This window comes from Suillus bovinus, assembly GCF_016758785.1.
Source record: "Suillus bovinus strain UH-Sbo-P2 chromosome Unknown EDB93scaffold_1, whole genome shotgun sequence".
NCBI classification, from domain to species: domain Eukaryota; kingdom Fungi; phylum Basidiomycota; class Agaricomycetes; order Boletales; family Suillaceae; genus Suillus; species Suillus bovinus.
The window spans coordinates 199406-223357 of NW_024542057.1; the positions used below are offsets into that span (position 1 = coordinate 199406).

General features: G+C 49.4%; 9 protein-coding genes across 9 annotated transcripts; 2 read left to right on the plus strand and 7 right to left on the minus strand.

The window, feature by feature from the left end:
- Positions 1–169: 169 nt before the first annotated feature.
- On the minus strand, positions 170–2996 carry EDB93DRAFT_1236954 (phosphoribosylglycinamide synthetase; the record flags this gene model as incomplete). Its single annotated transcript, XM_041451361.1, has 10 exons — positions 170–777; positions 836–1039; positions 1092–1360; positions 1408–1588; positions 1645–1783; positions 1840–1991; positions 2039–2284; positions 2338–2625; positions 2679–2745; positions 2796–2996. 10 exons carry the CDS (start codon positions 2994–2996, stop codon positions 170–172), a joined length of 2355 nt encoding a protein of 784 aa, XP_041313378.1.
- A 145-nt stretch (positions 2997–3141) lies between these two features.
- On the plus strand, positions 3142–6527 carry EDB93DRAFT_4185 (uncharacterized protein). Its single transcript, XM_041456314.1, has 2 exons — positions 3142–3991; positions 4045–6527. Exons 1-2 carry the CDS (start codon positions 3287–3289, stop codon positions 6394–6396), a joined length of 3057 nt encoding a protein of 1018 aa, XP_041313379.1. The 5' UTR covers positions 3142–3286; the 3' UTR covers positions 6397–6527.
- Positions 6528–6899: 372 nt separating this feature from the next.
- On the minus strand, positions 6900–7504 carry EDB93DRAFT_1236957 (uncharacterized protein; the record flags this gene model as incomplete). Its single annotated transcript, XM_041451362.1, has 3 exons — positions 6900–7178; positions 7228–7350; positions 7406–7504. 3 exons carry the CDS (start codon positions 7502–7504, stop codon positions 6900–6902), a joined length of 501 nt encoding a protein of 166 aa, XP_041313380.1.
- Positions 7505–11269: 3765 nt separating this feature from the next.
- EDB93DRAFT_1216626 (uncharacterized protein) lies at positions 11270–13349 on the minus strand. Its single transcript, XM_041451074.1, has 2 exons — positions 12148–13349; positions 11270–12095 (listed from the first exon to the last, which is right to left on the minus strand). The coding sequence occupies exons 1-2, from the start codon at positions 13247–13249 to the stop codon at positions 11455–11457; spliced, it is 1743 nt and encodes a 580-aa protein (XP_041313381.1). The 5' UTR covers positions 13250–13349; the 3' UTR covers positions 11270–11454.
- Positions 13350–15517: 2168 nt separating this feature from the next.
- EDB93DRAFT_4882 (uncharacterized protein) lies at positions 15518–16608 on the minus strand. The gene is made up of 3 exons (XM_041456529.1): positions 16271–16608; positions 15667–16215; positions 15518–15597 (listed from the first exon to the last, which is right to left on the minus strand). Exons 1-2 carry the CDS (start codon positions 16436–16438, stop codon positions 15688–15690), a joined length of 696 nt encoding a protein of 231 aa, XP_041313382.1. The 5' UTR covers positions 16439–16608; the 3' UTR covers positions 15518–15597; positions 15667–15687.
- A 614-nt stretch (positions 16609–17222) lies between these two features.
- Positions 17223–18246, minus strand: EDB93DRAFT_1244437 (MED7 protein-domain-containing protein; the record flags this gene model as incomplete). Its single annotated transcript, XM_041452213.1, has 6 exons — positions 17223–17288; positions 17334–17436; positions 17485–17558; positions 17608–17798; positions 17854–17923; positions 17980–18246. The coding sequence occupies 6 exons, from the start codon at positions 18244–18246 to the stop codon at positions 17223–17225; spliced, it is 771 nt and encodes a 256-aa protein (XP_041313383.1).
- Positions 18247–18391: 145 nt separating this feature from the next.
- On the plus strand, positions 18392–19352 carry EDB93DRAFT_1111285 (mitochondrial ribosomal protein S25-domain-containing protein). Its single transcript, XM_041448082.1, has 2 exons — positions 18392–18789; positions 18848–19352. Exons 1-2 carry the CDS (start codon positions 18416–18418, stop codon positions 19317–19319), a joined length of 846 nt encoding a protein of 281 aa, XP_041313384.1. The 5' UTR covers positions 18392–18415; the 3' UTR covers positions 19320–19352.
- Positions 19353–19408: 56 nt separating this feature from the next.
- On the minus strand, positions 19409–21208 carry EDB93DRAFT_1236961 (uncharacterized protein; the record flags this gene model as incomplete). The annotated part of the gene is made up of 8 exons (XM_041451363.1): positions 19409–19702; positions 19756–19897; positions 19944–20056; positions 20113–20247; positions 20302–20655; positions 20724–20954; positions 20997–21065; positions 21128–21208. 8 exons carry the CDS (start codon positions 21206–21208, stop codon positions 19409–19411), a joined length of 1419 nt encoding a protein of 472 aa, XP_041313385.1.
- A 295-nt stretch (positions 21209–21503) lies between these two features.
- EDB93DRAFT_1074247 (uncharacterized protein) lies at positions 21504–23852 on the minus strand (the record flags this gene model as incomplete). The annotated part of the gene is made up of 2 exons (XM_041445082.1): positions 21504–23567; positions 23625–23852. 2 exons carry the CDS (start codon positions 23850–23852, stop codon positions 21504–21506), a joined length of 2292 nt encoding a protein of 763 aa, XP_041313386.1.
- Between the last annotated feature and the right edge of the window lie 100 nt (positions 23853–23952).

Sequence of the window (23952 nt, forward strand, 5' to 3'; positions counted from 1 at the left end):
GATCAAGGCGTTGTCCTGCGAAAGCAATAACATGGCGCTCTCGCGTCTCGTTTATGGAACGAATGTAGCTTGAACGCATCCTGGTACTTCGACAAACATTGAGAAAATGTGAAACTCTGTCTGTTCCTGCTACGTTTTTAGCGGCACATACATATAATCAAGTATTTCGCTATTGGCGACTCCAACACTCTAAATTCCTCATCTCAATACCGCTTTTATGCGTCACCTCACCAATTCGATAAACAGCAGCATCGGCAGTCTCCCGCAAGGCCTGCACAGCATTATCTACATCCTCCCGGCCCACAATAAGCACCAACCCAATACCATTATTGAACGTACGAGCCATTTCCAAAGGCGCGATCCCCCCACGCTGCATCAGGAACCGGAACACAGGAGGGAGTTGCCAAGTCGACGCGTCGATGGACGCGCCCATTCCTTTTGGTAGCACTCGCGGGATGTTCTCGATGAAGCCACCCCCTGTAATGTGAGACATGCCTTTTAGAAGTCCTTGGCGTGCAGCTGGGAGGACTTGCTTGATGTATATCCTAGTCGGCTCCAGAAGACTGAGCGCAAGAGTCTTTTGATCATCCCACGGACATGCCGAGGAGTAAGACAGGTCTGTCATCTCGATGACTTTTCGAACGAGCGAGAACCCGTTCGAGTGGATTCCAGAAGAAGCGATTCCGAGGAGGATGTCCCCTGGCATGATATCCGCCCGAGGGAGGATCAAACTGCGCTCGACTGCGCCGACTGCAAAGCCTGCGAGGTCGTAATCGCCTGTTTGTTTGTGTTGTTATGATGAGGGGTGAATTCCGTGGGTGGAGGACACTCTCACCATCGTGATATATCCCTGGCATCTCTGCCGTTTCGCCACCGATCAAGGCACAGCCGGCTTGTTGGCAGCCCTGTGCGATACCCTTGATGACTTCCGCGGCGGTAGCGACGTCTAGTTTGCTGCATCCGTAATAGTCGAGGAAATAAAGCGGCTCCGCGCCCTGCACAAGCAGGTCGTTGACTGACATCGCAACAAGGTCGATTCCTGGGAACAGAGTTGTCATACTTGGTTAGCAGATTAGATGTGACCCACTCACCGACTAAATGGTGGATGCCGGCATCGACAGCGATACGAAGTTTCGTACCCACGCCATCTGTCCCGCTGACCAGCACGGGATCTTTGTAGCCGGTCGCTTTGAGGTCAAAGATACCTCCAAAACCCCCTATTTCCACATCAGCGCCAGAGCGCTTAGTGGCGCGCACGTATGGCTTGATGGCTTCTACGAGCGCATTTCCGGCATCCACCGAAACTCCAGCCTGCGCATATGTCAAGCCGTTTGATGGAGCTTGATTTGATGTCAGTGCTCTACGATCTGTCAGCTTTAGTTATGATCCAATGAATGAGGCGCCTGCCTGTGTGCGATGTCTCGCCTGTAGAACTTGCCCTCGAATGAGATTTTGTCGACAGCCGCATAAACTTGCGTAAGAGCTTGTTCCAGGGTTGGTGCAGAGCATGTTACTGCCATAACACGGCCACCAGATGTGATCAGATCATTTCCGCTCATCGATGTTCCGCAATGGAACACCACGACATCTAATACACAAAAGGTTAATCGATTGCCCAAGATCAGCAAATTGAAAAGGCTATACCAGATGGGACCTCGCCCACTTGGATTAGCTTCCCTTTGACATAGCTCTCGGGATATCCTCCAGAAACGAGGATAACAGAGACTGAGAAGCCTGGACGCGTGTTGATCTGGACTGAATCTAGGTGGCGTTCTGCGCACGCCTGTTGGATAGGAGAATCAACAGCCTCTCGGAAAAGCTGATGATGGATGGACGCACAAGAAGAACTGCAGCAAGATCAACATCGTCACTCAGGAGCATCATAAGTGCCTCAGTTTCGGGGTCCCCGAAACGCACGTTGTATTCCAGGACCTTGGGCCCATCGGCAGTGAGCATGAAGCCTGTGAAGAGAAGGCCGACGAAAGGGAATCCTGAAGAAGGTGAGCGAAAGACGGGCTAGAAAAGAGATAGGATATACCTTCTTTGCGCATACCGTCGATAGTGGGACGTAAAGATTCGGACATGATACGATCCATGATCGCAGGCGTTGCGACAGGGGCAGGGGCATAGGCACCCATGCCTCCAGTATTGAGGCCGGTGTCCCCTTCGCCAATACGCTTGTGATCTTGTGCGGCTGGTAGGGGTAGGATAGTATATCCATCAGAAAATGCGAGAACAGAGATCTCGGGACCTTGGAGAAGCTCCTCGATCACGACCTCATCGCCTACGAAATGGCATCATTGTATTTATAGGCAAAAAAAAATGCTAGGAACAAACCTGCTGATCCAAAGGCATTGTCTACCATGATGGACCGCAAACCTTGGATAGCCTCATGAGTAGAGGAAGGAATGAGGACACCCTTTCCGCCTGCAAGGCCACTGGCTTTTAAAACGACAGTGTGGCCACATGTTTGAATGTAGTCGGTGGCGTCCTGAAGTTGAGAAGAAGAGAATGTTCTAAATTTGGCGGTGGGTATAGCATGACGGTGCATGAATGCCTTGGAGAAAGCTTTGGAGCCTTCCATCCTAGCTGCTAGCTTTGTGGGACCGAATACGGGTATGCCAACTGGATAAAAGATGAGTAGATGCCAGGTGGTGACCGAGGAGGGGAGTAATGACCGTCACGAAAGCATTTTTCTACGCCAAGAACCAGAGGATCCTCTGGACCGGGTACCACGAGATCGATCTAGTAGTTGAATAAGGATCAAATATCAGATGAAGTGGATAGAGAAATACCTTGTTGTTTACAGCGAAATCGACGATATCGTTGTAAGGGTGTATGAGGGGAAGGTTAATATTTGAAGTTTTTTGATTTTTAGCGGATCCTGGATTACCAGGACATACGAAAATATGTTTTACGAGAGAGGACTGCGCAAGTTTCCATGCGAGGGCATGTTCTCTGCCTCCACTGCCAAGAATCAAGATTTGCGTGCTCATCGCAAAGATGAGTGAAAAGATGATAAATAAGACGGATCTAATTGACGCTGGCAGCCAGCTGTTGTCATGTCGAATTACAGAAATCCAGTATTCTCAACTGTTCTTGAACCATTTGAAGAGGTACAAACTTTCTTCAAATCAGAGGATCAAGTCGACCGTCGACCGGCTTACGGTTTCCTTGGTTCTCCCGCGTTACGCGATCGCTAATTTCTTTTTTTCCCTTGCACTAGATTCAAGGCGTCGGCGTGTTTGACCGCCGTCTGGTTGCAACGAACCTTCATGAAGAGTTCATGGAAGAACAATCTCAACCACAGCGTAAACTTTCAAGATCTTCAAAAAGCACATCAGCAAGGTCTTTATGGAATAGAAAATCCACAAAGAAGACCACCGCAGGTACAGCCGCTGGACCTGCACTTAAACACCTGGACCTGCAATCATCTCAATCTCTAGTCTCCATGGACTCAAAACTCGCAAACGACACTTCAGACGAGGACCACGATTTTTCTACTTTCATCTCTCGTTCAATAATACCAGATCCTTTAGGTGAACTGCCAGCCTGGTTCAAGAAAGAGAACAGCATGGCTGCTGCAAACACATCATCTTACAGGATAAAATATCCTTTGCATAATCCAACAGGTCCTAAGTGGTACAAGAACTACCACCTTATTCCCCCTGCTCAGCTCAATCCTGGTAATCGTCCTCCATCTGTCTTCTCCCCTTCATTTCCACCAATGGCTTCCACTCTCAACGACCGTTCAGAGGACTCCATCCGCTTGCCTGGCCCAAGCCGCACTCCCTCAGGCACTTCCCTTCAAACTCCCTCTTCCTCTCAGATTCGCATCCCAGAATCAGGTGGTAAACCTCGCAGCAGAAAGACTTCACAGGATAACGCTGATTTACTCGACGCCTCTGACCCCTGGGGTACTCACTGGCATCACCAGTCCCCGTATGACACAGGCACAACTATAAGTCCGGTCTCAGTTGACCCTCCCGAGGCAAGTGGCTTCTATCCTCACGTTTTCACTCAAAACCTTATCTCTCTCTTCAGGGTCGCTCTCGTTCTCGTTTGTCAAGCATGAATGCCGCACCGACTCGTCGTAAAACAGTCACCCCATCTCCATTGTCTCAGTCTACATCCGCACTACATACACAACCATCTGAACCGAACATCACCCGTAAACTCAGTAAACGCCGAAAACCCGTGTTGGGCAACCTGTTTAATGGACAGGACTCGTTGCAAGTGCCGGATACATCTGCGCGTCGTCACTCCACTATATTTCCCGCCTCTGTGCCTAATGCATCCACTGTAGCTCTATCAACGCATTCATCAAAGAAGGAGCGACGAACAAGTGTCCTAGGTCGACTGGTGAGGAAGTTCAGCATGTTGACCAAGTCTACTCAAGATGTGGGACCTACCATCAGCGAACGAGCAGAGGATGAAGTTGCTGCACCTTCTGAGCCTCGCCGCTCTTTTTTCTCCCAACGACAGTCTTCTCCAGAGAAGCCGTCAATGGAGAAGAAGCACTCAGATCCATCCAAGCGCGTACCGCCGCCACAGATAAACATCGACTTACAGACAACGGATGTGTTGAGTCGTTCGATAGAATTGGAGCGCGAGATACATGACCATCGCTCGTCTATTTCGTTAGAGGTGCCGTTTTCGCCTGGACGGTTAACGATAGCAAACCCAGATTCGCCGAGTACTGGAGGGAATACGCCGATCAGGCAAAGCCTTACTGAGGACTCGCTTCACATAGATACTTCACCGCTGCTGCAGCCCGTGCAGCACCGTCACGATAGGAACCCAAGCAGAGAGTCGGTGGCTCATCCCAGTGGCAAGACATCGCCTGTCAAACGCAAAAGCCCCGCGCCTGCACCTTCAGCCTCTATTCCTGACGCAGTTCGCTCTCCCGCGAGTGTTCAGTCACTCCCACCGCTATCCATCCATCGCCACCCCCCAACTATTCCATCGTTATCTATGGGTGCGCCTTCCTTGTTGACCTCGTTCGTGGCAGCCCCAGAGGTCAAAACATTACATGCTTACTCTATCGCCACCGCCGCCATCGTATCAACGTCGGATGATTCGCCCTTGTCCAGGGCCTCAGTCCTTGTCAACCCACCTACGCCACATAACCCCGAGGAGCTACACCCAGACCTTCCGTTTGAATTGCCTGAAATCGAGAGGATACCGAGCAAGGCACCCTCACGGGAGACCTCTCCTGTCAAGAAGGGCGATGGGGAAGTACGCATGACCAAGTCGAACTCCACAACGAGCCGGAAGACGGAGACGTTCAGGTTGGTGCGGAACCCGTCTGATAAGGTTTCACCGTCTGGTAATACTATCACTGCTGAGGGTGAGCAATGGACCGTTGTCAATTCTTCTGATGCTCCTCGCCGGAGGCGGACAAAAGAGAAGCCTGTAGAGAAGAGCGAGAGGATGGAAAGGGTAGAAAAGCCATCGTCGCGATATTCAACGAATTATCATGAGAACGAGCGAGTCGAAAAGCCGTCATCGCGGTCATCGACGAGGGATCGTGAGAACAGCAGGAAGGATCAACGAAGGCAGGATAAAGCTGCTCATGAAGTTGTTGAGAACCAGGGACGTGCGGGTAGTAGTAGTCAAGGTCGAACGAAACGGACGAAACCAGAGACAGCCGACTCCGGCGCCCTCTCGGAACGTCCTTCGCGAGCGCGTAGTTTCGACACCACATCCCGTACGAGCGTTAATCAGCCGATGGTGTTCACACTTCAGGGTGAGCCATCTCGTCAGCGCAAGAGCGATGACCGGCCACGCGACTCCTACAACCCAAAGCCCATCCGACCTGGCCCGAGTCCTATTTCTGGTAACGCACATGTCCAACGCGTGTTCTCAAATACAACCCGTCCAACCTCAGAACTCCCATCTGCAGATATCAATGCCCTTCGCGCACGCGAGGCATGGGAGATGGATCGCCTATGGAAGGGCAGAAGCATGAATCACCAGGAGTCCAACATGATTGCCTCGCCGTCCAGTCGCGATTCACCGCAGGTCAATGGAGAGCTCGTAGTAGATGCCTCTGGGCACGGTTCGAGTCACACGTCGTACCTCGTTCAGCCACTTCAAGCACATCCTATGCCCGCGAGCGTGTTTTATGCCAACATGCCTTCTGCGCCTCCCCCAATCATCTATACTGCCTCGTCTCCGTATGGACAGATGCTTCATCAAGCTTCCCACCAGTCTGTTTACCGATCCCCTCCCAACTCTTTCATGTTCCCTTCTACAGAGTTCCCAGCAGATCCCCCTTCTCGCCAAAACCCTCTACCACGTCCCCCACGTGAATCATCCTATCAACCCGCGTACTTGTCAACGCTTGCAGATCGAGGCAGCGGAACTTCCTTGGATTATTGGACGAACAAGTAATTTACCCGCTCGTACCCCCACTTTGATATACCACACTGCCCATGCTCATGATCGCGCATTTTAGTGTTCAGTTACAAGTACTAATTTAGATCATACCGCAATCTGTTTTCTTCTTTCTTCATTTCCCTCGGGGCTCTGATTAGGCGGACGTTTTCTCCATTCACCTTGTCCTACTAACTTGTTATTGATTTGGACTGGAGACATGTTATTACCAGCTCGATTAATTGAGCGCATTGCTTCGACTACTATGTATTTGCAATCATCATTCCCTCACTCTTTGTAAAGTATGAAAATGATTGAATTCCGTTATAAGTACAATTCGCTTTGAGCCCGATACAGGAGATATGCAAAATGCGATTATGAGAGAGCTTGATGTGAACGTTATGCACATGAGTTGAACTGACAAACGAGACGTGCCGCAATCCAAACATTGGAAAAGCAAGCAAAGTAAACAAAAGTAAGTAAGTAAAACGAAAGAAAAGTGTACAAAGTTCGCAGTTTCATCACGAGGAACCACACTGCCGATAGTCCAACGGAAACTTGGGGGCGGGGTAATCGTCCCATTGGCGTTCTCCATCAAGGAAGCGACGCAACCGCGCGACTTGTGATGAGAGATACATCAGGATGATCTGCATCTCGATGTCGAGTTTGAGTTTGAGGATTTCTTCGCAGGTACGGAGAGCTTGTGTGCGTGTTGTGACGAACATGTTGCCTCGGAACCCAAGCTCTTTCAGGCTGTCAATCAGTTCTCCGAATTCGGAACACCATGCTAATACGCCTAGCTGTTCGTGTGCGTGAGCACTAGTTGGGGTTTGAGAAGAAGAGACTTACTTGGCCGTATTGCTTGTAACGACCATAGAGAACGTTAGGTGCTGCCCCAAGCGCAAAGCCGAATGCTTCGTTTTGCATGATGACGCTTTGTTCTGGGATGTAAGGTTCGACCACAGGCTGAGGCTGAATAAGGCGTGAGTGTCTGACTTGGTTGGTAGTGGTAATGGTAGGAAGGTACCTCTGGCCTTGGAGGCGGCTCCTGGAACCACTGGTGTCCAGAGTAGTCCACTTCTCCACCAAAATCCACGTGCTCAGCGTTCTTCGCTGTGTAATCCATTATTCGACGATTAGGAGGACTGGTTTCAAGACGTAAAGTTTCGAGTAGTGCAGTGAGATCCTTTGGTAAAGGTATCGAATCAGGTGGGACAGAGCTTTGTGCTTGAGGGGTGAAGATGGCGTGTAAATTGGAAGAGTGTTCGCTTCATCAGAACGAAAGTCAGTCAAGGCGTTTCAGGTTGCGTATGACGTGGACTTACGATGAAAGTGGGGAAAGAGAAGTGGGGACGCTGAGATTTAGAGTATTAGATGAAGGTGAGAAAGTTTTTCGGGAAGACGATGATTGAGATAACTCCTATGAACTCAGGTGATTAGGATGCCTGAGGAAATAAGAAATGACACTTACCTTGAAAAGAGGATTTAGAGACTGTCTATTCTCCTTGGATGACAAACGTCTAGAACCGGAACTATTCAGACGAGTCTTCCGGGCAGCGATTGATTGGCGATGACGCTCTGCACTGATACGGCTGACCGTTGATAATCGATGATAGAATATCGGAGAAGGTGAGGGTTGCGCCGATACAAAAGCGGAACTTGATATTATGCTGGAAGCGCCGGAATCGCTAGAAAAGGTTTCTGCAATGGAATGAGGAGTTGCAAGTGAGTCCCGATCTAATTCAGGAGTCTCCAAATAAATATCGGTGACTACTCGCTGGAGAATGGGCTTGTAAGGTGATTCGGGAGCGTAAAGAGGTTGTGGTGGGGGAACTGGAAGGAGAGGTATCGGAATGGGTAAGGGTCTAGGGGAGTCGGGAGCAAAAAGTGCAGAAGTGAAATAAGTGCTGATCTCCGGAACTTTTAAGTGCTCCGAATCTGTCAGGAGAGATATCCTTGAAGGCGGAAAGATGCTACGATAGTCGAATAGATCACGGTTTTGTACGTTTCGACTGAGCCAAGAAGGGGATGGTGGAATGAATGATGTACGTGATGATGGGCTGAGAAGCGAGCTAGTGGTGAATGGTGACGGTGATGCAGTGAGTTCCGATGGATCAACACACGCGTGTTTGGTGACGGAAGGAAACGGTTTCGCGACCTGCTCTGGATGTAAGGCGTCACTGGCAGGCGGTGGAATCGGAAGGGGTGCTGGTGATGATGATTCACCTGTTATAGCTGCCTTGCGAGCTAAAACGACAAGTGCGGCCTCAGAAGGGTTTGAAGAGTTCTCAACTGTAGACTCGATGACAGGATTCGAAGGGCAAGAATGGAGGGGTTCTGTGAATGCAGATTGAACAGAAAGGGACAGTGAAGTTGCTTTGCTTGATGCTCTCTTCCTGCTTCTGATGGTATTACCGGACGAAACGTCTGAAATGCGAGAGTTGAATGGACTGTTCAATAACCTTGATAAAGACCTGAAGCGCTTCAATGAGCCAGTATATCTACGACTACTTCTGACGTCAAAGTCAAGCGTAGTAGGAGACGTAAATGGCACAAATGTCTGAGTGGGAGTGCTAGAAAGTTCTGGACTTGCGTCAAAGTCGGAAGGTGAGTCAACGAGAGGAGGGTTGCGAAGAATGAACTCGTTCGTAAATGGAGGGGAGACACGAAGGGTAGAACAAGTCTCGTCAAGTTCTTGATTGGCAGTGATGAGTGTCGAGCTCGCAAGTGAGGATGTTGCGTAGGTCGAAGCGATCGGAGTGGGTATGTGAGTTGGGGGTCTTGGGAATGCAAGGTATATGTCGGATACTTCCGCTGCCCGATTGGACTGAACTGTTTGCCGACCGGAATTGAAAGCCGACAAGTGAAGAGACGCCTTGGATAAATTTTTAAGGCGATATAAAGCGGATTTGGTACGAGAAGGTGCTGGTCGTTTAGGAGGGGTGGGTGAATCAGAGGGCTTATTGCACGTTTCGCCGGCTGACGGTTCTGGATTAGGACGTGCTAGAGACTCGTCGTCGAGATTAACTGGAAGATCTTCTCGATTTACGAGCTCAAATTCCTCAGAGTCTTCAACTTGTAATTGTGGCTCCTGCTCTGGAGTAGTCTCTGTATGCTTTTTGGAAAAGAGACCTTGGTTACCTCGCCCTTTGAAAGTGCGGGAGAGTAAACGGGTTGGATCGAGAGTATGAGCCGAGCTGCGCAAAGAGCCTCGAAGGCCGCGAGGTAGTCTCGACTGGAAGTAAGTTGATGGCGACGTTGTATCTTCTCCAAGTCCTTGTGACTTGTGAGGAGAAGAGAATTAGAGCTGGGAGGAGTGACCTTTGAAGAAAATCAGGCGCTGTGTCAGCGTGATTGTAACGTGGACTCCTGACGACGTAGGAGAAGCTACATCTGGTTCAATTACTTACCAGTCCTTATCCTCGTGTTTTCTGTTAAACCTGTTAGTTTTCCGCTGACCTGCCTCAAGGCGCGATCGGCACACCCGGGTTTAATTACATAAGCTTTGACTGATTAGTACGGTTGGATTGTCTGGCACTGCTGTTGATCCTTGAACTCACTCGCGTCGATGGACTCATCAGAAGTGCAGTGTGTACTGCCTAACAAGCTACTCGTCGTTCTCTGTTTCTACAGAACATTCATTTCGACTCAAAATAGGTTACATACAGATTAATCAAAGCATGGCCCACGATGACACCTTTTCTTTCTTGATCAGGAAAAACACGCCCCCCAAGTCGTTCTCTTCCTAGACGACCTTTGGAGTCGAGCTGCGCACGATGATAGAAGCATTGTAACTGCTTGCCTTGCATGCATTTTTATCACTGACTATCAGCACCACGACGGTTTCTCATACTGATAACGCACTTGCACTGATAACGTTTTTCTCGCAGTATCACAAGGCAAACGGATGGGTTTCATGCACCAAACCGCAGTAGATCGTGGTATAAATTACTTAGTACGTGATGTCATGAATGTCATCCGTATTAAGCTAGAAACCAACAATCTAATGGCATCAGTGGGTCACGCTAGACTCGAAGCGGTACTAAGTCCGCCATGACACAAAAAGTACCCGTCTTTAACCTATATGTTCTGATCAGATACGCAGCACTTGCTGGTTTCAATTGTCAGACCGCTTCCATCAATCTAGCTCTACCACCGTGACATTCGGGCTCGTCGATCGGAGCAAAGCAGTGTTTTTCAACTTCTGATATCATGTATTCTTTATAGAGATCCCCATCTAAACCCCAACTCGACCGTTTCAATGTCCGAGCAGCTCCTACATGTCATATGTTCATCGGAGATGAGCTCATCTTTCAGCTAGAGCGGATATTATTTTCACGTTCGCCTTCTTCACCACCCCCTCTACTCTTCCAGTTATCTACAACAAAGGTACTGCGTACCACGAAACCGCGGACAGATTCATGTCGTCAGGATGTCGTGTAATCATTACAGCAGCTTCGTGATCGTGCGCTGCGCTCGCTCGTGGCAAGCTCAGGGTTTTCTACAACTCGCAGTATTCGAACCCAGCATCGCCCCTACACATGCTTGGGCGCAATGAGATGTCCGGATCATATCTACTTACAGGAACAATATCAGAAACCCTTTGTACAAAAAAGCGCGCGACTTTCTCGTATTGGATGGCCCCTGTAGATGCTTTAAAGACACGTCTTTACAGCAGCTGTGTAACGTGCGGCTCGAAGGCGAGGTCCAGTCGGAGAATGAACCAAGGCCTAAAACATTCAATTCCAATTGAAGATACCCAGGCCAGCAGGGACCTCGGTGCTGCGTGCTGCGATGATCGGATGCAAGCGAGAGAGGTATGCGAAGAAGTAATTAGGACCAGAACGGGGGAAAATAGTATCATGATCGTCCCTGCTGTGTGCATCTCTTGATTTAGCTTGCGAGACATCAATCACTTTCATTGTTTTATCTTGAGTGAGGAAAGCAATCAACTAATATAAGGAATTGTGTTTGTGATAAGCATATTGACTCGCGCTAGGAATTGGTAGCAATAAGTACACGGGGCAAGCAGAACAAGAAATCAAACAAGTTGTCATTTACAATACTGCGGGGAGATTAGCGCAGTAGGCTCTGCCTCTCTCCCGGCACTTCATCATCAATCAGATTCTCTTGATCCCTCTGTTTACCAGGGAAGAGACGCCGCATGAGCGGTACTGCTTGCAGGACCGAACGGCTGCCAGAGAGTGCCGGCAGATACCAGGCAACTGAGCTTCCACCCATGACTGCCACCAACAAAACGAGCACACCGAAGTCTCCAACCACGGCATAGACAGTCCTTCTTTGGTCAAAAGGGAACTGCAAGCTGATAGTGCGAGTCCACGATCCGGAGCCAAGTTGCATAATCTCCGTGATGCCCCCACCTCCAACGCCACTAACTCCCATGGCCCCTCCATCACACCATAGCACCATGCTCCCGATTTCGTTTGCACGCGACTTGGCTTGTTCCCACATTGCGAGACTGACGGTGGAGTCCCACGTGCGAGCCGGTGCCAGGATCAAAGCTGGCCTAGAGTCAAGCGAACTAAATGCTGATGAGAACGCGAAGTCAAGACAGATGGAGGATGTGATGGGAACCGGGCGGGTATAATTAGGCGGCGAGGACCATTCGGGTTTTGTCGTCCATTTTGGAGGGCCGAGCTCGAAGTTGTATATAGCGGGAGGCTCAGTCGAAGGAATTGCTGAGAAGGATTCTGTGACTATCTGACTGTCAGACGCTCGTCAAAATCACGTTTACATGAAGGGACGTACATGGAACAAGATTACGCTTGTAATACTGTGTAACTTCCTCGCCTTTCTTCTGCCCTTCATGGACAAGGGCGAGCCCGTTACGGCGCATGCGAGATCCACTGGGGTTTGATGGTTCTTGGGGAACGAACTCCTCGAAGGCGACTCCGATAACAGATTTCTGTATATTCTTGCGCAACTCTTCGAATGCGGCTTCCCTCTCCTCCTGACCATTGAATATCACCGCGCTTTCAGGCCACAGAACTACTTTGGCCTGCGAAGTTAATTTTTTGGTCTCGGTAATGAAGTCGTGAAGAGTTGGTTGTTGATCTTTGTGAACGGGTGGGAGGGCACAGGCAACACCCATTGGCGAAGTATCAAATATAGTATCAGTTCGAGCGGGTAGACTGGCATGTAGAGACGGAAGGGAGAGTGCGACAAGAAGTGTTCCTAAAACGAGAAGACTCCGTGAGCGCTTATTGGATTGAGCTTCACTGGACGAAGTAGACATTTGAACCGGCTGCTCATCGTTGCTGGTGCCCATTAGCCAAGCAGCAGCAACTTCCGAAGACAGAGCCGCACAGGCACCGACGGCCCAGTCGATGCCCATTGGCCCTGTATACGGTAGTAGCCATCCAAAAGGATGGGAGGATGAGACTGGACTCCAATTTAAAAGTCTCCCCACGGGGGAAATGTGGGAAACGATAGCCCACGTCGTCGCCCATACAACAGGTAAAAAGGTTACCTGAGCCCAGAAAGTTTGGAATCTGCGATGTAGGCGGATATCTGCATAAAATGGTAGGATCGCCAACATGTATGTGATGGCAGACATGACTGCGACCGCAGCAAATGACTGTGTCGAACTCGACAGTGCATTGGTTGCGGAAGAGTAATGGGCGAAGGAAGCGCCAACCGTCACGGCTACCCATGAGCACATTAACTCTAATACACGGGTATTTCTGCATGCGATGCGCAAACCATGGATGCGCAGAATGGTGAGCAGCAGTACCAATGGTACAAATGTAGGGGTTGGGCCTAGTGTCAGGAATGCAAAGAAACACTCGCTAACCCCAAAGATCAAGGTAGGGTTTTTGGCGAAGATGATGGATCGTAGAGTGTCCGCCATGATATATAGGCGATGAGGACGATGGTCGTTAAGTGAGTCCTTCAACGACCACGTAATTTCTGCGGCCAAGTTTTATACGATGAGAATAAGAAGCTTTGCTTGGAATGGTATGAAGTTCGGACTCTTAACTGAAAAGTAGTTCATTTGACCAACGTTCGATTCACTGAATCAAATCTTGACATACTACTGGACGACTCATCAGCACTTGTTCGACGTTACAAAGGAACGACAGCCACCATGTGTTCCCCAGGATCAGCGCGTACGCCGGTGTCCACCTCGGCGCGACATTAGGCTACCAAGCTCCCGACAGAAATTGTGCACGACTGCATCAGCATTTAATTCCATTCTCTGTATAACCACAGACTACCGTGACAATACTGTCATTGTAAGTAGGTCTAACAAAACTTTGAATGAAAGCTTGATTAATTTAAGAGCTAAACACGGTCGATTGTTATTGTAGCCGTAGAACTTTCGGGCCTCAGCATCATCCACTACTGGGATGTCAGACTCGCACACTTCCTTTCGGGAGATGAACACCTATACGGCGAATATCCACTCGATAGTAGCCGTGACACCACCACCGCCAAAACGCACTCTGACATCCACATCTGAAGACCCTGTCTCGTAGTAGGGTGTCATCCTGTCTCCACGAAACTCTCTTTGTCAGTCAATTCATTGTCTGTGTCCACCCTTTATTACTGTGTCCTCCCCTGTCGTTATAGTAGATGTCAATTGCACTTGTAAGAACTGTGCACAAGCATTAATGACAAGCAAGATTTCTGCAGACGCAGTCGACGTCGACGCTTCCTATAGCGATTATCGACAAATACGTAGTACAGAGGGGCGGACAACTAGGGAGGAACAAAAAAAAACGCACTATTTTCAATGCACTGCGACCCCAGAAATGGTTGGTGCAGCTCTGTTCAGGCTCCGCAATGTCAATGGCGATGTCTTGATCGGACCTAGATCTGATTCTGCTATCCAGGACTGACTGGCATCCAAATACTAGTGCCGGCAGGTACCTGGCTACCGAGCCTCCACAGGCCTCCACCCATTATCGCCAGCAAGAAAGCGAGTATACCTATTTCCCCTACCACGGCAAAGACAGTCCCCCCTTGGTGGAAAGGGAAGTACAGCAGGCCAATGGTTCGCGACCAAGACTTGCAGTAAAATTGCAAAATCCCCACCCCAACGCCACTGACTCCCGTTGCCCCTCACGCCACAGCACCATCTGTCCACCCCATAAACGCGCAATAATGATAATCGTTGCCAAGAGCTGGGTGTCGACCATCGCGAACCGTTGGCAGGAGAGCGCAGGCAACACCCGGTGGCGGATTTTCAAATAATGTATCAATTTTAGTGGGTCGACTGATATGTAAGGGGGATGAGTGCGAGTTTGGGAGATTCGGCGAGCGCCTCTCGGATCGTACTTGATGTGCACTGGTGAAGATAGGCAGATGAATCTCCTCTTCGCTGGAACTCATGAGCATTGTCGCTTCCAAACACAAAACGGTATAGGCAGTAACAGCCCAGTCTATGCCCAGCGACCCATACACAACCATAGGAGTGAGGAATGGAAATTGGACTCCAGTTCAGAGGTCTCCCGATAGGAATCCACGGCATAGCCCATACAAATGAGAAGAAATTGATTATGTTCTTTGAAATCGACGACTGAGCTGGATATCTGACGGTAGTGTCACAATAGCGCACAAGTTTGTGATGGCACACATGACTCCAAATGCCACAAGTGATTGTGATTAGCTTGACAGAACATCAATAAGCTGAAAATGAGCTGTGATGGCTGTCCAGAAGACCATTAGTTCCAATTATTCAGTGAATGAATGTGACTCGGGTTCCGTTGGTGTATACAGAGAATTGCGAGCAGTGACACCAACGGTGCGAAAGTCGGCAATGGGGACCCAACAAGCACGAACTTTGTAACTGCAAGCATGGACGTTGCTTACTTTACGAGGATAAGGCGTCCTTCATGTTAGCCAGGCGATGCTCATTGAATATAGAGTCCTGCGACGGCCGTTGAACGCTTAGGTATTTGATGAGCATGAAAATCCAAACTTGACTTGAAGGTAAGGTAAACGTCTATGGAGATCTGAAAACACGATAGGGTAGACTCCACAGCTTCGAATACCGACGTCCATAGTACAACCATCTCCTAATAATGACAAGAATATAAACCTTGTATGAGCAGCAGTACAGGACCGGATACTACGTCAATATCGGGAGTGAAAGTATGGTTCCAGGCCCGGGGTCTTCGGCGTCGAGAACAACCGACTACGTCTCCTATTGTCGTGGCAAGAAACGGCTAGCAGTTGGCACACGAGCGGCAACAACTGATGAGGCAGTGAACTATGTAATGAGTCAGTCTAAAGGTGAATGATATATTACCACATGGAGTATACCTGGTGCAATCAGAGTGAGGATCATGGAGCTGCCAGTGCTCCCTCCGCAGACTCATCATTATTCAGGTTTACGGAGAATGGGTCAATAGTGTGGTCCATGAGAGGCCCATCCAATAATGCGTCGCCGTCTTCCAGTTGACTGAGGTCATGAACGCCCTCAAATGCAGGTCCGAGCACTGTCATGTCCAGGTCTCCGACGTCTTCAGGATTGACATTCTCGTGTACACCGATTTCGATATCCACGTTGCCATCGAGAGATTTGAGTGACTCGTCCAACATATCTGCGACCTCCTCTGTGACTAATATAGGTTCGGTAGCGTGGAGCGAAAGTGCAGGAGGTGATGGCGAGGATGGTTTGGTTTGGGGTTCTGACGGAATTTCCTGATTAACTGAGTTTGTCTCCGTGTCCACCACAGGTACTTCTGCATCAGGAGCTACAGAGGCAACTGGCTCATCCTGGTCCATCTCTTCGTCTCCTTCCACTACCTCAGGTTCGTCAGGAAGAGGCGCTAGTGGTTCGTCCACCTCTCCTTCATCGTCACTAAATTGCTTCAAGGTTGACTAGAATTTCGAAGTCACTCTAACAATGGATCAGACCACTTACTTGTTTTTTGTCTGTCTTCACCCACTTGTAGATCTTCATAGAAGAATTTGGAGCGGCATTTTCTGGGACGGTCCATGCTTTCTCCCAGCAAACAACTGGCTGCATGAGTTGGCGTCTTGCAGCCTCCGTTGTTGCGATGCTGACGCCAATTCTCCGCCTAGTCGACATGGATGCAGATAAAGAAATAGGTTATTGATTTCGTTGATGAATTCTGTTTCTGAACAAACTATGAACTACTAAAGTTAAGCTTTCCGCCACCCATTTGGGGGTCGCCGCTCACACCACTGACGCATCCAAGACGCATCAAGCAATCATTGACGCGGAAATCGTAAAGTTTTAGCAAGCTCCACAATGGAGGCCCAGCCTATCAGGCAATTGACTGGACTTTGACAAAGATTTATTCAGCTTTATCACCTTGCTCTGCAATTAAATGCAGAACTGCGCAACTGTTTGGAAAAATCTTGGGTCTTGAAAAAATCATTTTGAAGTGCTGTCCAAAAAATGGCCAATATTCCTCGCGACGACACAGCTGCCCATATGTGTTCAAGTGTTCAGTATGACATACACATACGTCAAATATAAGTTACAAGTAACCAGACGGACTTTGCAAAAAATGAGTAAATAAAACTGTCGCCACCGTATCTATGACTTGGATGGTTCGAATGAAGCGGACGCCGTCTTCCGCTGCCCTGAGTGAGTGATATGACAGTGCTTACTGCGGGGTCTAGCGCAGAAGTAGAATTGCATGGGACCTGTATCAACTTGTAATGGTGAACAAGGGACGAAGTAATGGACGTCAGAATATAACCACCGCCTGACTCGTTCGCTACCCTAGCGTACGTCAGCAAGTTCACAGGTCCTGCCATGCAATTTAGTGGGCCATACACACATCCGACTATTGAAAATGGCATAAGCAAGTGTCACGACCGCGCTAGAAGAGAACCTGCGAATTTTATGGAACCTCTTCTGCCCAACGCAACATGTCTTCAAGGGACACGTTGGTCGCAGATATCTGTACCTATACGAAGTCAGTTTTACATCGAAGTGTACGAGGAAAAGTTACCTGAGAACTGCTAGGTTTCGCAGTCAGCTTTTGGTCTAAACCCACCATTTCCTGAGCTGAAGAACGGAGTTCGAGCAGTCGAGCTTCAAGGGTATCACATTGCCTAGCTTATCGCGTTCGTAACATTGATATCATGGAATAGGGAACGCACGAATGAATGTTCTTTGCTTCCTCGCGCCTCAGCTCCAGCTGTCGCTGCATCATGAGTTCAAGATTTCCTCTAGCCTATCTAAACATCAGCCAACCGTATGGATCAGAGAGTGAGAATAAAGACCTGAACGGGCCGTAGATCATTTGCAGCTGCCATCAGATTCTGGGCAAGTATCGCTATCCACTCCAGCTGGCGTTGCCATTCTGGTTGTGCCGAGGATGAAGGTGGTGGTGGTGGTGCAAGAACTGCCTTTGTCAAATTGGAGTACGTGACCAGCATGGACCTCAGGACAGCAAGAAGCGCAGGCCGTCGATCTCAGTACAACTTCAGGACAGCGAACGTATCGAGGAGACTCGAGGACTGTCTCACCTACACTTGGATCAGGAGGGTAGAGTTGATGTACCCCACATTCAGCTAGAGATGGGATGGTCTCTTTCACCTAGTCGGGAAAAAATCAAACACTATGTTTGAATGCAAAGCAACATGCATGCATACAAACCACGTATCCCCGAAGACACTATAGTGCCCTTCTTCAAGGATCCAATCTACTCGTGGTTTCTCGAGCTGGGACAGCGACCATGTGGGTACATCGCTTTGATCTGATAGTAATTCGTGTTGGTCCACTATCCCGATATTAGCGTTTTGATCCCTGACTCGTTCCTTGAGCAGAGCAAGTAGCTTCAGGTTATGCGATGTATAGTTGTTGTAGTGAGATGGGGGTGAGGGAAAGGGACTACGAAGTTCAGCTTCCTCTTCGTCCATCTGCAATGTAGAGTTTACAGAGTGTTAGTAATGCCAAAACTACGTGAATGTCTTATTATCATCATGTTGACGTTCTGTGGCAGTTGTTTGGCAAAGGCTTGTGATCCAAACAAAGCTAACGGTCATTTCTTTAATTTGCTCTTGTCGTACTGCCGTCGCCGTCGTCAAAATGGTGCGCCGAATTGCTTCACAGGTGCACAAGCAGGCCGCGCGGCTCATGCGCGCGAATTACATCAAGAATGAGCCAGTGTGGTATCAAGCGGTTCTCGAACATCCTCCCCTTCCTCTTCCCCCAAGAGCTCCCCCAGTCCGCGAAGACCGTCGGCTATCATCTAGTAGGCAAATGCGGAAACCAAAGACTGAACCGTTGCCTATATTCTACTTGGAGGACAAAGTTCGTCGGCAATTTTTCCGCGACCATCCATTTGAGGCATTCAGGCCTGTCAGCATTGTAGAAGGTCGCGAAGTAGAGGCTGAGCATCCAGTACGAGGAACAGGTTGGACACGGCTATCTCAAAGAGGACTCAACCCTTCTCCGGAGGAGTAAGTAATTCTTCTTTCAGTCAACCATCGAATAACATGGCAACTCCCGTTTTGTTAGTGCTATCCACTTTGCTGTTAACCTGCACAACCACCACAAAATTGCTCTCAGCATTGCATACACGCGCGCTGTCGCAGAGTTCAGATCACTACGAGCCGGGCAAGAATTTGCCAATACTTTTGCTCGAATGGAGGCTGAAGCTTATGGCACTGTCTTCCCATCTGAAATTGACCGGACGTTCGAGAAGGAAGATGCAGTCTACCAATCGGCAGACCGTAAAGTTGAGCTCGACAGGGGTGCTCTTCTCGCTCGCAAGAGGTGGAAGGCCATCTTAGATGTGAACAGTGGGATGGGAGACTTTGACAGAGGACAAGAATATACCAGGAATTGGAAACAAGGTGTCCGTCCAACCTACGTTCCGGTAGATGAACCGGCACCTGTGTCAGAAGCTGGGAAGCCTGTACAATCCTTGGAGCAGGATCATACCGCCGCGAGCCCAGCGTTTGCTAAAATACTGGCTTCACACCCTTAGACATCATTACCTCGCAATTATCGGCCATCGACTTGTAAATGTTTTAAAGTATTATATCAAGAGCATAAGTCGCTAGTAATAATACAAAACTATGCTTTGATACGAGATTGAGCGGCCTGTGCCGCGTTCATCCCTATCCAAGTCTTCTCTACAAGTCCAAGTAGCTTCTGCATGTCCGAACTCCAATCATTCATCACGTCCTCTGCGCTGCGCTTACTCCTGAAGTTGACGATACCTGCTGGTCGGTCTACACGTGCCCAGATGGTATGTGAAACAACTAGCCGAGCAAGTGTTTCTTCCGTTTGTTGTGGTGTAAGGTCGAGAAGAATAGTGAGACGGGAGAGGGTGATTCGAGTGTAATACTGCGCAACTACGCGTACATTCTGGGTAAAATCGTGAATTAGTACACTCAGTTAGATAGATGGATTGGACTAACATGTTCGACGACGCGGGTATGGAGGTCCTCCCATTGCTTGGAAACCGAAAACACCGGCGTTGTTCGCAAGAAAGATCCATACAATGATTCGATTCCGGGCCACCTCATCAATTCGCGGGTCACAAATGACTTGACAAGATTACTGTCCAAAAATCAGTATTGACATTAACAAAAGACAAAGAACTCACTAATGGAGTTCAAGCTTTTCGAGTGCGGGGTTAGCAAATAGATGGTGCAGCATGTCTGATTGTTCGTTGTCATGAGGTGCAAGTACCACGTAATAAACAATGTGTTCGAGAGCCTGAAGACCGTAATCTGTCAGTCATTATAGGCCTGATGGGAATAAGAAGTACGCACAGCACGGCTTTTGCTCTCGTCCTCCTTTATCGACGGCGTATCCCAAACCTTCTCATAATGCTTCGCCACTTCCAGATAAGCACTTTGATGGAGAGCTTGCTGGATCATGAGATCATAGTATTTGAGTTTGAGATCCTAGATTCAGTCAGTCATGAGCGTGTCACCCGTCAGGTCCATGAACGGACAAACCTCATTTGCTTTCTCCTTAAGGAACGACTCGTTGACTTTGCGGCCCCCAACTTTGGCCTTGACCCATTCCGGCTCACCACTTCCAGGTGCATTCTTTCCCTGTTTCACGGGGACTTCCGCATCTTTTAATCGAGCAACAGCAATCAATAGCCTCATCTGCTCTAGAATGAACTCCGTTTTCTCTCTCCGCTCCATCGACGAGTAAGTTTCCACTTGCAGGTCGCTCAGAAGATCCGAAGCCGTTTGTAGTGCCTCTTTGATTGTGGCTGCCAAGGCGTTTGGAGCCTTGGAAAGAGTTTCATGATAATGGGAGAGAGCGAGCGTCACGCGCGCACGGGGCGTCTCGAGGAAAATCTGCGAGAAACACCATAAGTATATGTTGATAGTCCATGACGTAATAGACTAGCCTTTCCCTCAGTCACAGATCGCAGAGTTTCAACCAATTCTAACCACTTCTCGACACCTTGTTCTTGCCGAATCCCAGGCAGCCACGATATTGCCTGTTCGACTATGGCCTGAACAACAACTTTGAATTGACCGTGCTTCTTGCTCAGTAAGCTGATGGTGCTATTGAGTTGTGTGTAATCTCGGGATTCGTAACAGAGTTCAAGTGCCGCTTTAGCTAGGCGCGTTGTGGAAGGCAGATCATTAGCCTATGCGTGGAAAGTTGAGTATGAAGAAGTCATAAAAGTAACAAGACGTGCATTTCGTGTTTGCTTCTCCAGCACAAGCAATCTCTCCAAGGCATCTGACAGTTGACCAGACTCTGACTGAGTCAAGGTACTCCGTCAGTTCGAACACTAAGACATATGCAACTTGCACACACCTTAACGAGAGCGGAAGTCTCTTGTAGGAGCTCGTCAACTTCCTTTGTAAAGTCTTTCTCCTGTTTTCTAACCTCGGCCATTGCAATTGAGTAGTGAGACTTAGAATATGGCTTGTCATGCTTTGGCGTGCAGTGACGCGTCGCAAAAATGTTTGGCGTTATTTGCTTTTCTGCACTGACTTTCCATTTCTGGTCTGACCCCTGAACGGGAGTGATACTTGCCTCCACTTTCTTAATATCTTGTTGACCATCCACAGCATTCGTGAATTTCATGCCATTCCAGTCTGCGTTAGAATAATATGCGTGATAGTAACCCTAATAATAAGCGCCAGCACCGTGTACCAAATGAGTAAAGCGTCCCGTCGCGATAAGGAATTCATAGACAAACAGGAGGAATATCATGATCCAGGAGCTCCGACGTCGATGATGAAACCGAGTGCGCAGGAGAGGGCCTGAGTTCATGTTTTTCTGAGGACAAATCGTTCCCTTCTTTTGGTTGAGCATGGAGTATGGAGAGAGATTTGTCGAGCATATGCATAGGGATCGTGAGAGGGTAAGATGTGAGAATACGACATGCGAAAGTGAGTAGTCCAGCAAGGACCGTAGGGATGACGGAAGGGAAGGCATAGAAGGGGTCGGCATATTTGTCAACTGAGTTGGATTCTTCCAAGGGTAGTACCTGGATGGCGCTGATAGCTTTGTTTTCCGTGTGAATCGATGCGTCGACTTCGGTGGAGACCATGTTAGGCCGAACAGAGACGGACTGGTGTGAGACCGCTGGAGTAGCATCAACGCTTGTATCCATGATTGACGGTGTGGCATCAATAGACGTCGAGACCAACTCTGGCTTAGCCTCAGTTGACCTGTCAACCAGTTTGGGCGACACCTGGACATGGCGCTGAACCAAACGAGGTTTGGCTTGCAGAGACTTGTCTGCAGTGATGCGCGTCACAGTAGCGTCGACACTCTGTTCCCGGGTCTCGGGCTTCTGCGTGGAAAGATGCACAGCCCGGGCCCTCTCCATCAAGCGCATGCCTTGCATGTGTGGCAGCCAGTCCGAAACCTTCTGCCAGCCTGATGCGTTCGCCTCTACATATCCGGGGCGGTTCTTCTCATGGAACCACTTTATTGTCTCCAAATAGGGCGAAAGGTGACTGAGAAGAATGGTTGTCTGAAGAGGGTCGTTGACGACGGAGTGGCCCACGTGTAGGCGGAGAAGTGACCGCGAGGACACATCGAGGGAGTGAAATGTCTCCTCGGACTCCGTATGGGCATCCAACACAAGCGCAAGCGTCTGTAGTCGCTTGCAGCCCTGAGCCAGAACTGCAACACCTCCTAACGTAAGGCTGGGCCCAGATAATGCGGGGAAACGTGCCATTGGGCAGAGCCGAAGGGTCTCGATATTGGGACATGCCTGGGCTACAGCCTGCAAATCTGAATTATGGAAGAGGACTGATTCTGGCAGGTCTATTTCTAGACGGAGCAGAGACGGGAGTGAGGTAAAGTGCTGGAGGGGGAGGTGGCGGCAAGGTGGGTCTCCGCCTCGAGACGTTGATCTCACAAGCTCATTGAAACGGGATGAGCCTGTTGCGTTGATACGCAATGAGAGGAGCGATTTGCTGAATCGCTCGCAGATCAGACCAGAGAGGTCCTGCCAGTCTGCCATATCCGGGGGGTCCTCAATAACGAGCTCCAGGTGCGTGATATTGCTCGTCAGATGCTTTAGGAACACTGCGATGTTTGCAACCTCTCCAGTCAACGATAGTTGACGGAGATCTGTAAATACGCCACCCGAGCGCAGGTCACCGGTCAAGCGCAAGGATGACTTGCGGATTTCCGTGAAGTCTATCTCGTCCGCAGAGAAGACACCACTATCTGACGACGCATCGCTGGGAGTGGAAGCTCCCGAAGCGACAATGTCGTCAAAGAAGCCTTCGACTGCAATGACGGACCGGCCAGTGAGGTCAAGCTCGAGAACACGCAACATGGGCAAAGATGCAGCCCATTGCCCAACACTCGACGAGAGCGCGCCAGGTGCAACTAGAACCAACTTTTCCAATGTGTTGTGGGACCTCAGAATATCAGTGAATGTTTCGGGAAGGCTCGTAGGTGACGTGAAGGAGAAGGATGACAATTGAGTCGTGCTGCATACCTCCGCAAGGAAAGTGGCAAGTTGTGGGATCCTCGTGCTGACCTCCAAAACCAGACTTTGAAGCTCTGGGTTCAAGAAAATGGTGCAGCGTTGCAAACCAGCAGCAGTATCCACACGCCAGATGAGCTGCTGCAAGTGAGGAAGGATGTATTGCACAGGTCGGTTCTCCGCGATGATTGCAAAGATAGACGGAGAGACGCTGGGCGAGGATTCGATGTATGCAATGCGGCGTACACGTTCCCCATAAGCGAGAACTCGACTCCAATCCTCAGCATTGGGTGCCTTGGCCTGCGAGAGAGGTGTCTGGTTGAGTAATTGAGAGGCTGCTCGTCAAGGAAAACGCACCAAACCAAGCCCAGGGCGGCGGGATCTCTTCATAAGGGTGTTGGGAAACAGCGAAATGATTGGAAGTAACGAGTCCAGTTCCCTCCATAGTACATTCAGAGCAGGCTCGCACATAGCTCTACAGGTCCGCGCAAGGCGTGACATGGAGCGGCGGCCATTAGGAGAGTCGATGATAGTCTCAAACAGCTTTTTGGCTGCATCAGGATCCCGGAGGATAGTAGGGAACATTGTCTGCTGATGAACAGAGTAAGGGCGGTAGGAAGTTCGATTGTTTTGTTTGATTTGGCTATCAGGATCGCGGGAACGACGAAGGCGAAGAGATACAGAA

What these genes read in the sequence shown, in the direction of transcription:
- EDB93DRAFT_4185 (XM_041456314.1), top strand. Translation starts at nt 3,287, where the DNA reads ATGGAAGAACAATCTCAACCACAGCGTAAACTTTCAAGATCTTCAAAA. An exon ending in TCTCAGTTGACCCTCCCGAG is followed by an intron (nt 3,992 to 4,044) that starts GCAAGTGGCTTC and finishes CTCTCTCTTCAG; the next exon opens with GGTCGCTCTCGTTCTCGTTT.
- EDB93DRAFT_4882 (XM_041456529.1), bottom strand. Translation starts at nt 16,438, where the DNA reads ATGTCGACTAGGCGGAGAATTGGCGTCAGCATCGCAACAACGGAGGCT. An exon ending in TGAAGACAGACAAAAAACAA is followed by an intron (nt 16,216 to 16,270) that starts GTAAGTGGTCTG and finishes TCAACCTTGAAG; the next exon opens with CAATTTAGTGACGATGAAGG.
- EDB93DRAFT_1111285 (XM_041448082.1), top strand. Translation starts at nt 18,416, where the DNA reads ATGGTGCGCCGAATTGCTTCACAGGTGCACAAGCAGGCCGCGCGGCTC. An exon ending in CTCAACCCTTCTCCGGAGGA is followed by an intron (nt 18,790 to 18,847) that starts GTAAGTAATTCT and finishes CCGTTTTGTTAG; the next exon opens with TGCTATCCACTTTGCTGTTA.
- EDB93DRAFT_1216626 (XM_041451074.1), bottom strand. Translation starts at nt 13,249, where the DNA reads ATGGCGGACACTCTACGATCCATCATCTTCGCCAAAAACCCTACCTTG. An exon ending in CAAGCGTAATCTTGTTCCAT is followed by an intron (nt 12,096 to 12,147) that starts GTACGTCCCTTC and finishes ACAGTCAGATAG; the next exon opens with TCACAGAATCCTTCTCAGCA.